This window comes from Numenius arquata, chromosome 8 (assembly GCF_964106895.1).
Source record: "Numenius arquata chromosome 8, bNumArq3.hap1.1, whole genome shotgun sequence".
Taxonomy (NCBI): Eukaryota; Metazoa; Chordata; class Aves; order Charadriiformes; family Scolopacidae; genus Numenius; species Numenius arquata.
In genome coordinates this window covers 9,067,202-9,080,612 of record NC_133583.1, presented here as the reverse complement: position 1 = coordinate 9,080,612, position 13,411 = coordinate 9,067,202, and the positions used below count along the sequence as shown (strand labels likewise).

The 13,411-nt window shown below is 41.6% G+C and overlaps 1 protein-coding gene across 1 annotated transcript in view; it reads left to right on the top strand.

Moving 5' to 3' along the window:
- PTPRG (protein tyrosine phosphatase receptor type G) overlaps window positions 1-13,411 on the top strand; it is a 415,686-nt gene that overhangs the window by 85,626 nt on the left and 316,649 nt on the right. The window contains exon 2 of the mRNA XM_074151513.1: window positions 8,198-8,302. Within this exon, the coding sequence (XP_074007614.1) occupies window positions 8,198-8,302 (105 nt within the window). The remainder of the gene's footprint in view (window positions 1-8,197; window positions 8,303-13,411) is intronic.

Sequence of the window (13,411 nt, the reverse complement as noted above, 5' to 3'; positions counted from 1 at the left end):
AGTGTATTTTTGCATGTAGGGAAGTGTCAGGGAGCAGTACAGTGGGATAAAGTTTTACTCTGGATTTGGATCAAACACAGCTGGTTTTGATGTGTTTGCAGTTCTCAGTGATGGGGGTTGAGTGTTGCTGAAGCTGGGGTCCTCAAACTTCATTTCTGCAACCACCACCATCGCACGCTGTTTGCAGTGTGACACGAACAGCAGCTTCTCCATCCTGGAGGAGGAGAGCAGTTGACTGGGCTTTTTTTTTTTTTTTTTTTCTGCTTAACATTTCTGCATTTTTCTTAGGGGAAAATATAGCAGACTGGGTTTTTTTCCATGATGTTTCTCACACACGGGTAGAGTCGAGCTCATGTACCGCAGTCTGAGAACCCTTAGTCTAAGGGTATTCCCCAAGTTCTCTGGCAGAAGCTTTGCTGCTGGGTACTGTCCGCCTGGAATGGGGGAGTGTTGCAGTTGGTTTAATTTGTGTGTTTTTATCTTGAGATGGAAATTGTTAGCACTGTGGGTTATCTGGCTGACTTTGCATATTCCTAGGAGAAGTGCTGCAGGTGATGCCAGTTGACATCAGTGGGCCAAATTCACCAGCTATGTCATATTTTGCACAGCTGATGCCAGCAGAGTGTAAGCCATGAAAATGCAAACCCAAGCCCTTTCTAATCATCCGGTAGCATCTGTCTTTTCCTGGCCTCCCAAGCTTCTTTTTCTGAGTCCCCTTAACGGGGCATCATTAATGCAACTTGAAGTTGCCTTGCTGTCTTGCTAATGAGCTTTGCTCATCTTGCTTATAAAGCCCGGCAGGCTGAGAGAAGGATCCGTAGGATCTCGTGACTGAGGAGATCGGTTTGCTTCTCCTCGGGAGGGCATCTGCTCTGCTGGACTGTGGCTGGCGGCAGTGGGCACTGCGGTTCACTTGTGGGTCCTTGTTCTGGTTTGGAATAAGACTTGCTCTGAAGTAGGAGATTGTCCTGTCGCTCTTAAACTCCATCCCTTGTAATGTGAGGAAAAGACTGCACTGAAAGTATGTTTTCTCTTGCTTGTCTACATCAGCTGTAATGCTGTGGGACTTGCATTGTGATGATACATTGGAGTAATGTAAGATTGCATTCCACTTAACTTGCTGCCTTTGAACTCACAGGTTACCAAGGGTTAATGCATCTAGTGACTGGTGTATTCATGTTTGGGATAAGGGCTTTTAATTCTGATAGTTAATTTAATCCCCACAGTTTGACAGCGTGTTCCCTGGACTATTTTTCATCTTCAAATTGCAGTCTGCTGGTTAGTTCCTGTAAAGGCCTGCTGTGCTCTGCATTTATGTTCTTGTTCTTTGGATTTGTGCTGTTACCACATCATCTATCAGACACGTGAACAACAGAGAATGAATGGTGTGAAAAGTCCCTGTGTCATTTTTAGGAACAGACCTGTGGATTGTGCTCACACAGGAATTAAGGGGCTGCCTGGGTGACTGTCCTCTGGGAAAGGGATATATATCTCTTGGCAGACGTAGCATCCGGGTGTCTGTTATTTCACTTAGTTGTGAGAAACTTATGATTTGTAATTCCCATATTTTATTAATGGAAAGCTGTGAAAATTGCATGTGCATTCATAGGAGAATAGATTTTGCCTTTTATCTCATAATCAGAAGAAATCTCTGCAGTGTAATCAAAGGAAGTAGTTTCATTCAGAATATAATTTGTTGATGCTGTCTGACCACCATATGTTGTTTTAACTTTCATCCTTCTTTGGCAAGATACAAAATAATCTGCAAAATATGGGAAACCATGGTTGAGGAGTCTGTTTAAAAGTAATGCACTATCAAAATGAATTAGTTGTGCCTGAAATATTTCTAGATTTATTTGTTGTCAAAGGGTGGTAAAATATTTAAGGCAAATAGTCTGGTTTTGTTTAGGAAGTTGTCTGTGAAAGAGCCTAGAAGGATGGATTTAACCGTTATTTATTTTAATTGTACAAAAATATTTTAATTGTTTAATGTTATAAATTTATTTCCTATCAGGGTTTTTTTTCCTTCTCTCTTTTTCCCTTCTGGCCCATTTGACAACATTTATTCTGAGAAATTGCCTGGAAGCCTAAACTCTTTTCAGCAGAGCGTGTGTTCCAGCGCGTAGCATTGCAGTGTTTTCAGCTTACCTGCCCCTCTTTAGCACGGTCCAATTAAAATTACAGTAAATGCACTTAGATAAAGATGCTGCTTTTTTTCAGTGAGGCTTGCTTGAAGTTTTAGGCTTGCAGGTGGCTAAGTGTCTTGGCTCACTGATCTCTTAAACTCCATTTAAGAGATGACGCAAAAGCCCTTCAGGTAATGTTTTTTGTGCCCCCTCCCGCTTTTGAAATGCATTGTTGTGTAGTCTTCAAGAAAACAGTGGTTTTCTTGTTTTTGAGAAGTTTCCTTTCTACAGGCATTGATTTGATACAGAACTAATTGCTAGCCTTCCTTATGATTTAGTGCTTTTTTGCTACACATGAACAAGATTTTATTTTTAATACCCCTGCTTTAAGAGTTTCCCTAGTGTGACACTACTCCAGATTCCAGTAGTCAAGTCTCTTGTCTCCAAAGGCTGCCTCGTTTTCTGGCAGGTGAACTACATCAGTTAAGAAGTGTGTCCACATTAGGGACTAGGACTAAAACTGATTCAACTGCTAGTAGTCCGCAGTGGTGAGTCACAGAATGACTATGAGCTGGGCAACGTTTGTACCTTTGACTTTGTACTGTTTTAATTGGAACAGCTGAAAACAGATTAGTGTGCAACACTCGTCTTCAGGAAAGGCTTAAAAGAATCTGAGTTTGGCACACAATCTAGTTAATCTACCATCATATCTAATGATTTCACCATTCAGACATAAAGTATCGACCTTAAAGGATTTTTCTTACATAGCTGATGGCTTGATACGTTTTAAACACTAATGCCGAGGGTATAATCTCTCTGAATAGTATAATAGCTTTATATTTAAGGTAGATTGGGGATAAAATTTTGTGTTTTCATGTGAACTATGAATACCAGTATGGTATTCAGGCAGGAATTACCTTATCGTACCTCGGAGGGCACTTATCAAGTAATTTTTATTGGAAAGTTAATACGTTGAGACAGAGCGAATGGAAAGCTGATCAGAATGTTAAGGCATATCCCAGCATTGCATTGCTTTTGCTGTCTACAGATCTGCGGCATGGGTTGATTCATTTAGCACATCATCTAAAATCATGTAGCGTTCAGTACCGATTAAAATTATATGAAATTGTGTGTAAGAGATTTCTCCATGTTAGCTTTGAAGGATGCTCTATTCCTTGCAGAAGTACTTCTGATAGGTGCGGCACAACTCCACTGACTGCAGGTGTTAACGCTTCAGAGACACCAATACTGCACCGGCAGCCAGAGGAGTTGCTCAGGATTTAATTTCACGCTTGTGTATCTGAGTGTAAGATTGGTCCCCTTCTCTTTCAATCGTGTATCTGCAAGTCTCAGACCATATATTATGGTATTCATTACTCCTCTGCCATCAGCACTGGCCTGGTGTATCGAATGAAGCCCTTGCAAGGGCTTCTGCTATCCCTACTCTTCTTCGCTGCCTCCTCCTCTGTGCGTGTGCCTGTATTCCACCCCACCTCTCTATTTTGGCTGCTCCATTTTGAGCCTTCCTGGAGCATGTTCCTGCCCCTCCTATTGTCCCGATTTCCACTTCCCCAACTTTTCCAGGGTTCCCAGAAGAGAGGAGCCTCCCCGTGTTTGCTCCATGCCAGACCAGCCCGGCTAATTGCTGGCTTTTCTCCAGCATCCAGTTCTGCAGGAGCGGAGCAGGAAACCACTTGGCTGTTCTCTGTTCTTGAGCTGTTAACTGCCTCCCAGCTGAAAAAGAGACCTGGAAACCTGTAGCGATCGGTGCTAATATAATTTAACTTTCTTAAATATTTTCTCCAAAAGTTGTTTGCATGTTAGAAACACCGGAAGATGTCAGTTGAGTTTGAGTCACGTATTTGCATGTATGGCTTCTGAAACCGTTGAATTGGAGCATTCCACAAACGTGAATAAACATACTCTAATGGCTGGAGCTGAACAAAATATTTTAGCTGTATATATTCTCAGTGAAAGAAGCAGATTCAGCAACACTGAGATGCCCATTAAATTTTCATTGGTGGTATCAAGTTGTTTTGGTCAGGTCAGTCCCCCCAGAAAATCTGGAAAAAGTAATGATTCTGCCTGAAACATAAGATGGTTTTGCTATATGTAGCACTTACTTTTTTTGAAATAACTTGACTTGAATGCTTTGGTTCTTCCAGACTTTTATCCGAAAAGCCACTGTGTGCTCTTCTGTACCCTCAGTATGAGAGAGTCCATTGACCCCAGTTGACTCCACAGAACAAAAGCATCATGAGATTGAGTCTGTGGTTTCCTGATGACTTTACCAGTATAAGATATTGCCAACAATAGCTATTCGTTCCCACAGTATTTTCTCGGAGTGTTGGTGTGGCCCCATGCAGAAATGCCTGGCTGCACTGTGAATAGGCTGGGGACCGGAGCCAGCTGAGGGAGGAAGGTGGTGTCATGATTTTTGATAGAGAGAGACCATTACCTTTCCAGTTCACAGCATGGCCAGAGATCTTGACCTGTCATCCTTTTCCTAGTGTTTCTGCAGCTATCCAGTAAACAAACATCTTCTCTAAATTGCTAATGACTACTGAATTATTGCACGTTTGTAAGGGGACTATTGACATTAATGTTGGGCTGCCTAACAGTGATGCAGGATTTTATTTAGAATAGGATGTTCCAATTTGTTTCTTTTCCAGTCCTATGGAGGATATTTAGCAATATAACCAGCAAGTTCCTTCTCACAGTTCTGTTGACAAATACTTGAGCTCCCCTCTTGGTTTGTAACATCCTTTCTGGTAGAAATAAATGTGTACAGCACAGCTCTTCACAATTTATAAGTATAGATAAATGTACAAATCTATTAAGTGTCTATGCAGAAAACGAAAACTGCATATTTTCACAAGAGTGTCAGGTTTTTAATTGCATAAATAAGATGCTGACTGAAGCAAATGTTCAATTTGACATTAAAGTTAGGCATTCATAAAGGCTTGGATTTGCATAATTTAATTTTCTGCACAGAGGACACTGAAAATCAATGGTATGATTCATAGCCATACCATGGTTGCTATGTGGCTTTTTGATGGTTCAAGCTAGGAGTACAAAGGGTTTTACAACTTCAGATGTTTCACGCTGTCTCAGAGCCTTTTTACCTTCAACAAATACAGATTATTTAGACATAGTTTTCTTTCTTCGGATGGCAAGGCATACAGAAGGGCTCACTGAGCAGATACCTGCAGGAATACCTTAATCCTTGAAGGAGGCAGGGTGAAATTTTCCTTCTGCTTGCAGGAATCAATTTTTCTGGGTGACAAAACCCCCACAACCATTTGCCTCCTCTGTGTAGAGGATGCTCAGAAGAAAGCTGCTTTTGTCTTTCATTTCGTAATAAGGAGGAACTGCAGGTTTATTTCTCAGCACACACGATTTTTATATGAATGATCGGGGCATTTTTTTCTGATAGCTTTTCCAGCCATCCACCTAGGTTATTTCTATCTTCTGTTCTTTGGGGTTTTCATAATGTCTGATCTTTTCTCAGTTTGTTGGTTTGTGAGTTGGTTGGGTTTTTTGGTTTTGTGTTTTTTGTTTTTTTGGGTTTTTTTTGCTAAGAGGGTTTGGGTCTCCACATTGCTTACCTGTTCTTTCCTGTTGAAATGAGCATCTGTTGCCTCCCAACGAGGCAGACATATTAGGCTAAATCAGAAGAGGAAAACACGGTATGTGATATAGTGTTGCCTACAAATCCTGGTATGATGTGTTCCAGCATTTCTAGCTCACAGCCTGGAGTGAATTAGCATTTAGAAAGTTGCCAAGAAATCTGGAAAACTCATTCAAATCAGAGGCTCATAATAAATCGCACAATTAGTACCTTTGCTCACACAAGAGAAATTTGGCAGAGGCAAACCTGTAATGCCTTTCCTGAGATTGCGTGACTTCTACCGCTTCAGGATTCCAAAATCTGCAGAAATCCATGATCCATGTTGCAGAGTGAAGTTGTCTATAAGTGGTTTAGGATACACGGACAGCCCTTGGACACAGTGTGCTCTCTGCTACTGTGGTACAAAGGGGGTGTCACCCAGAAGCTGTTCTAAAGGGAAAGAAAGCCAAGTTCTGAGTTACTGGTGCTTAATGTTCAATAATGTCCTGTTACAGGCTTCGTTTCAGCCCAGCTGTAATTGGCCTGGAAATAGAAGGGAGTACAGTGCTTGGTGACTGCATTCAGGTAGCAGTGCTTTACATGGTTTTCTAAAGTTTTAATTTGAATTATTCAGCTAGTTTCTTACTGATCAAATAAGTGGTTTGGGATCAGTTAGACTTAAATTTCCTTAGAGCCAGGTGGTGCATGCTTGTTCTTTACATTCCGTGTCTGCGGATCTAAGGGATTTTTGTTCGTGTGCATTTATTAGAGCACAAAAGTTTTTGGCTGTGGTGCTCTGAGAAAGGTAGTTGAATTTATTACAGACTTTTTACTGACATTTGTGAATTTACATACCTCTGGTTTGGTTCAGTCAGATGCATAGAAGCAATAAACAAAATTTGCACATAAAAACCCCAAACAACCTACTTCCTCATGGAAGCTATGCGTTCCTTTATAAGAAAAGAAATAAATTGTTTGGGGCATAAAAAAAAAAATTCCTAGGATTCAGCGTAGGATGCTTTCTTTTCTGTTTTGGAAAGCCAACCATATCCTTGGCCGTATGAAAAGCAGCGTGGCCGGCAGGCGAGGGAGGGCATTCTGCCCTCTGCTCCGCTCTGGCGAGACTCCCTTGCAGTCCTGCCTCCAGCTCTGGGGCCACCAACGTAAGAAGGACGTGGACCTGTTGGAGCGGGTCCAGAGGAGGCCATGAAGATGCTCCGAGGGCTAGAGCCACCTCTGCTGTGAGGATGGGCTGAGACAGTTGGGGTTGTTCAGCCTGGAGAAGGCTCCATGGAGGCCTTATTGCGGCTTTTCAGTACTCGAAGGGGCCTACAGGAAAGGTGGGGAGGGACTGTTTATGAGGGCGTGTAGTGAGAGGACGAGGGGTAACGGTTTTAAATGGAAAGAGGGTAGATTCAGATTAGATATGAGGAAGAAATTCTTTACTGTGAGGGTGGTGAGACACTGGAACTGGTTGCCCGAAGAAGCTGTGGCTGCCCCATCCCTGGAGGTGTTCAAGGCCAGGCTGGATGGGGCTTTGAGCAGCCGGGTCTAGTGGGAGGTGTCCCTGCCCATGGCAGGGGGTTTGGAACTAGATGATCTTTCAGGTTCCTTCCAACCCAAACCATTCTATGATTCTATGAATTTAATTCCTTTCAGCTTGTGAAGTTTTACAAGGATTTCTTCGTTACTGGCCTCTCCCTTTTGTGTCATAAGGCATTGGTATCGCATGCTGGATGTTTGTCTGACATAGGCAGCCTTCCCCTGGCCGGAAGGCAGTGCTACGTGTCTGCCTTGCTTAAGTGGATGACATGAGGTGATGTTGTTTGAGCCTTGCTTGCGTTGAGACTGTTACCGTGGCCTTGGGTCTGCAGGCTGTACGTGTAGGAGACTCATTTGGTCCCAAGCGAAACTGTTCTACGTGGGATTTTACGATATGGTTTAAAATAGATGCAGTTATGATACCCAGAATAACACTGTACCAGCATATTTTACACACTTTTTTTTTCTTTGGAGCTTCTTGATAATTTTGGTGTTGAATTACAAATAGTAGTTTGGTAATCACTAACAAAATAAGCTAACTTTTGGGTCTAGGCAGAGAAAGTTTGGTCATATGTCATGGCTTGTACTTGTTTGCTTGTGTATACCAGAGTTTCCTTATAGAAATTAGTGGAGCTACCCAGTTACCCGGGCATGTGCCAGGTCAGAATACAGCATCAATTGAGTCCTGGCTTCTGTGAACCATCTCTGGATGGTGGGTTTTCATGGGTGAGGAACATTCCTGTTTATTTAAAAATAAATAAATAAATACAATTTGAATTTTAAAATTATATCTTCTTTTTTTTTTTTCCAAGCAAAGCCAAGCTTGTAGTCTCTGCTCAGCAAAGATTTAAGCTTAGCGGTATAAACTCCAGGGAGTAAATACCACTTTCCTAATGATTCCTCCTGCTTCTCTTCCCAGCTCTGACTGAAGGTTATGTTGGCTCCCTGCATGAAACCAGACATGGTAGTTCTGTACAGATACGGAGGCGGAAGGCTTCGGGGGATCCTTACTGGGCATACTCGGGTGAGTTGACTTTTTCAGAGGACTGAAACATGAAATATCTCCAAAATCAAATTGTTTGCTTGCTTTTTGTTATTACTACACTCAAAAATAGTTTAAATTAGTTTTACAGTGTGTTTTCTTCTGCTGACTTCCTTGCAAACTCCTTCTACACACATCCTCTCCTTTCTTGCATTGCTGCAGTTTACCTGCAGGATTTGCCTTATTACTCTGCTCCTTCTCCCAGTCTTCCTTTAGTTTCTTAACACACCCTTAAAAAGGCATACTTCCACAAACTTTTCTTCACTCTTCCTGTCCAATCAGTACATTTCCAAGCTCACCAATTGCTTACCCTGTTGAGCCTTCTAGGAATACTGTAAGCATCCATGTATACTTTCAGAAAAAAAAAACCCCTTAGAAATTTTACAATTATTTCTTTGTGTGCATCTATTTTTGCGGTCCTTTACAATGACGACAATGAGATCTGTCAGTGCAGCATCACACGAGGATGTGTGATGCTGAGGAGGTAGGATGTTGGAAGGGTATTTTATTGTTTGTCCCACTGCTCTTGTAAGTTCTATAGAATACCTGATGTGTCTGCACAATTCTGAAATGCCAGAAATCAACATATTCTTTAGAATGATGTCTTTGAGGTATGGTTTGATAGTTGGTTCAAGTCTAGAAAATTCCAGGTCTTTATTTGAAGTTGTTAAAAAAACCCCAACAACTTGAAATCATGTTAATAGCTATGTTGACTCCATGGAAAAATGTATAATATCTAGAAAGTTTTTATGAAGGTTTCAAACATCGTAATGAATTTTTGAGTGCTTTTTTTGAAAGATCTGAGATGCATTTCAAACGTTTGGTGCTCATCCAAGAGGAATGTTGTACAGGCCTAGTTTTAGCTGAAGGAAAAATACTAATTTCTAAGAAGTCTGAATACTGATACCAGGTAAACAGGCAAATGTTAATTTTTGACTGCCAACTCCTCTTTTTTATACAGACCATAAATTTCATTGGAAATGAATGATTATAGGTAAGCTTAGAGGTTTTTTTGCATTAATATACAAAATACCAGATGTCACAAGTTTTCTCTATTAGATCTCAAAATACAAGCTATCTCATTTGCAAATGAGGTCATGCAAGTAAAATAAATCTAAACATTTTAGTCATGTAGGACAAATGACCACTTCTTGTTAAATTTAGAGATTATCAGATAGATAAATATACTACTATATTGCAGCTTAAAATGGCTTTTTTAGATTTTAAGCCCCTGAACACATAAAGAGCAGAAATAAGCAAATAGAGGAAAAATTTTTATGTTGGAATGAACAGCCTATTCCTATCTGCTGTCTTGTGTAAAATATTACAAGTGAAGTGCCACTTGGCAGGTTTATTTTGTTTTTGTTACAGAAAAATGTATTTGGAATATTCATTGCAGATACTTAATGAAAATGTTTTAAAAAAAAGGTAAAACACTAGTGGAATTGTTCTGTTGCATATGTGGCAAAACTCTTTGCTTGAGTTACTGGATTTCTTAAAATTTTTTAATCAGTCCTGGCTTAAAAAAAAAGTGGGGTGGGGGAGGGAGGAAGCCCCAAAACAAACAACACTCCCCCCCAAACAAAAAAAGCAAACAACAGAAAACCACAAACCCACCACATACCAGTTTATGCATAGACAGCTTTCCTAGTTTTCCTATTTCTAGTTTTGTGATGGTATTGTTCTTCCTTTATGAGTAATATCACTTGTTCACCCCTCCAAAAAAGCTTTTACCACCCACGAATCCTTTTAGATTTATGTCAAAATAAAATGCATAGTCCTGATGTGTAATTATACCTTATGATTTGGGGTTTTGCATCCTTTTGTCTATTGATAAATCTCCCGCTTCTGTGAGGAAAATAGCCAATCTGCTTTTCAGAGAACAGATAGTGACTTCTCAGCTGTCAATCACATGCCACTCTACCTGATTAGTGCTATCTAATTAGAACCTTTTTGTCACTATTGCTGATAAAAGGAGTAAATTAGGAGATGGAAAAGGTGGAAATGATATATTTACCAGCACTTGTCAAGAAAACAGAAGAGGATGTAATATTGCTTTCTCCGGGTGCGTTGTCAGGCTACTGTTGGAACAGAGTGACTTGAAATGCCGTTCCAGGGAGAATGTAATTTGGGACCAAGTATTCCAGGTGGGTCTTCACCAAAGTTTTTGTGCAATGAAATACAGGTGTGAGTGCACAGCCTAAGTACTGCGTGTCCTGGCTCTATGGGTTGAGCGTATACTGCATCTGAGCAACCCGTCCTGACATGGTTGAAGATCTGGTGTCCTTCTGAGCCACAATTGTGGTTTCTGCCTGCAAGGAGGGGTAGCTCTGCCTTGCCAAGACCCACAATGAGCACCTGGGGACCTGCAGGAGGGACCAGGGCCATATGCAAAGTGTGAATGCCAAGATGTGGGCAACGATTTGGGTTGTGTCTGAGAGGGAAAAGGCAAAGGCAAGTGGAGACTTGAGAAAGACATGGTTATTTCACTGAATTTTCACTGAATTTTTTAGAGTTGGAAGGGACCATAAAGATCATCTAGTCCAACTCCCCTGCTGAAGCAGGATTGCCCAGAGCATGTCAGAGCATGTTACTCAGGACTGCATCCAGGCGGGTCTTGAAAATCTCCAGAGACGGGGACTCCACAACCTCCCTGGGCAGCCTGTTCCAGGGCTCTGTCACCCTCACCGTAAAGGGTTGATGCTACGTCTTGCAGGAGTCTCAGTATTGCCAACATCTCTCTGAGAAAGGAAGGAAATGAAGATGAGCAATTAGATGGGGAAAGGAGCCTGTGCCCTGTTAGCCTGTAGAAACATCCAATTTCTGCTTTGTCATGGCTTTTCGTATGTGCAAGTTTCTCTGTCTCTTTCTTCCCCTCACTTGGTTCCTTTCAGCTCCATGTGGGTTTTTCAGCAAGTTCAGCCTCTCTTATCTGATGTCTTTTGTCCATATTTGCTCACTGAGGGGGCCAGAGGTAATGAAAATGCCTAGCTGCTGCGTTTAGGTTGAAGATGGGAATAAATGGTGGGTGGCAGAGCCCAGATGCCAGACAGATGTTTGTTTCTAGCCGAGCACAGTAAGGAGGATGATCATGCTATCTGTTTCTTTCTCCTTGCTTTTCCATTCCCCAGAATATTTCCCCGGAACCCTGAGCAGGGCTTGGTGAAGCAGTTTATGTACTAACAACATTTGTCCTGCGGGAAGGGTTTTGGACATGACTAGGACGTTTACATCAAATGAGCCTACAGAGAATGGAAACTTTACTCTGCAGTAAGCAATTAGTCCATGTCAATGGTTTCCAAGCTCTTTTACAGACATTATCTGGTAGGCTGCTTCCCTGCCCTATCCTCAAATGGTTAGGCCAGCTCCCCTCCAGTTAGTTGTACAACATCTGCTGGCCCAGTCCCAGCAATTGTGGGCAGGGAAGAAAGTTATGCTAGACTGTGTGCTGGTAAATCTGAAGTTTCTTCTGGGGGAATTTGTCGCTTGGAGTAAATAAGACCAGAACAGCTTCTGCCAGCCGTCAGTGGACAGCCATTTGTCGAACCCTAATATTGACCAGCACGCCCATGTCTCTGCTGGGCCTACATTAAGCTGAACTATGCTTTTATATTGATTTCAGTTGAGCTGTACTGATTTATAGCAGCAGAGACTTCTCTACATTTATGGCTGTGCCTGCCTGCTTGCAGAACTTTTGTATTTTGGAGCTTAAGTGTCCTGTAATAAATCCCGAGGTGGGGGCGGAGTGGTCTGAAAGTAGCCAAGGAGTTGTGGTTTTCCTGCCTGACGGTGGAAAAAAGGGCACAGATGTATTGCAGAGTCCTCAAGTTTTTATCTTCCACAGGATATACCTGTCCTGTACTGTGCTTTTAGCATAATTTCTCGGTAGCCTGTAGGAAACCCTTCTGCGGCTCCATGCTCTTGTGGATAGTGAATGGTCCAGGAACTGGTTTTAACTCTGGAGATCAGGGATTTTCCTGGTTTCATGAGTAATCTATGGCATTACCATGTACTGCATTGCTCCTCTTGGGCAAAGAGTTTAGAGAGGATAACCTTCAGATTTTCATCAGGAGTCAGACAACCCTCGGGTCTGTAACATTTGTATAAGGCATCTACGTATCTCTATGTCCCTGTGACAGGACCCTGTGAACTTCAGAGTCCTGTGCTCGTACTGCCTGTGCCCTGGCCAAAGCGGTGGAGCCTGCACCACAGAGCTCTCGCTTCACTGTCTGATTGTGAAGGATTTTTAAGCCTTAAAAATAAGCCTGTTGTCTACAGATGCAATTCTGACTGTACCATTTGTTCCAGCTCAGAAATAAAACTCACAAAAATAAAGACTAGATAATTAAATGAAGAAGGCCCATTTTAAATGTGTTCTGTCAAAAAGATAGAAGGAAACACAATCAGCTTTTCAGAAGAAACTTCGTTAAGTCTACGCTAACAGCTCTTTAAACCAAATTCAGAAGTAAGCGAACACTGAAAACAGAAGACTAACTTGTCTTTAAATAGGAACTGCAACACTGAACGGAGATTGAGATCTCCTAGATGTTCTCTTTAGGATTTTTCAGGAAGCTCAACCTACATTTCTAGGGGGATTTCTCTGCGTGTGTGTTTTCATGTATGTTTTGGCAAAGTACTTATTCCATGATCGTGTCTTATGGTTTGCCAAAGACTTCCTAAATTGCGACTGGCCACATTACTTGCAGTGTAACAGGAATGTGGAATAGGTGCAGCGCAGTCAAAGCAGGATGTAGGTGTGGATCCTGAATGTGCTTCAGTGCAGTCCTGTCTTTTCACAATAGTATTTTCTGTTAGACTAACCACGGAATGGACAAGTTTGAAATTATTTTTAGCACATCCTTATAATTGCCACAGAACTCACTGTGTTTCTAATATCCATAGTAGCGACAGATAGTAGTTCAGGTGCTTTGTCATCAGTATGGTAACATTTTTGTAAATATAGAAGCTGTTTTAAAAAAAAAAAAAAAAAACAAACAACAAACAACCCAAAAAACAAAAACCAAAACTTGAAAAGAAATCCTACAGAAATATGCAACTGAAATGTCTAAGAGACCCAGGGCTTTCTGACTG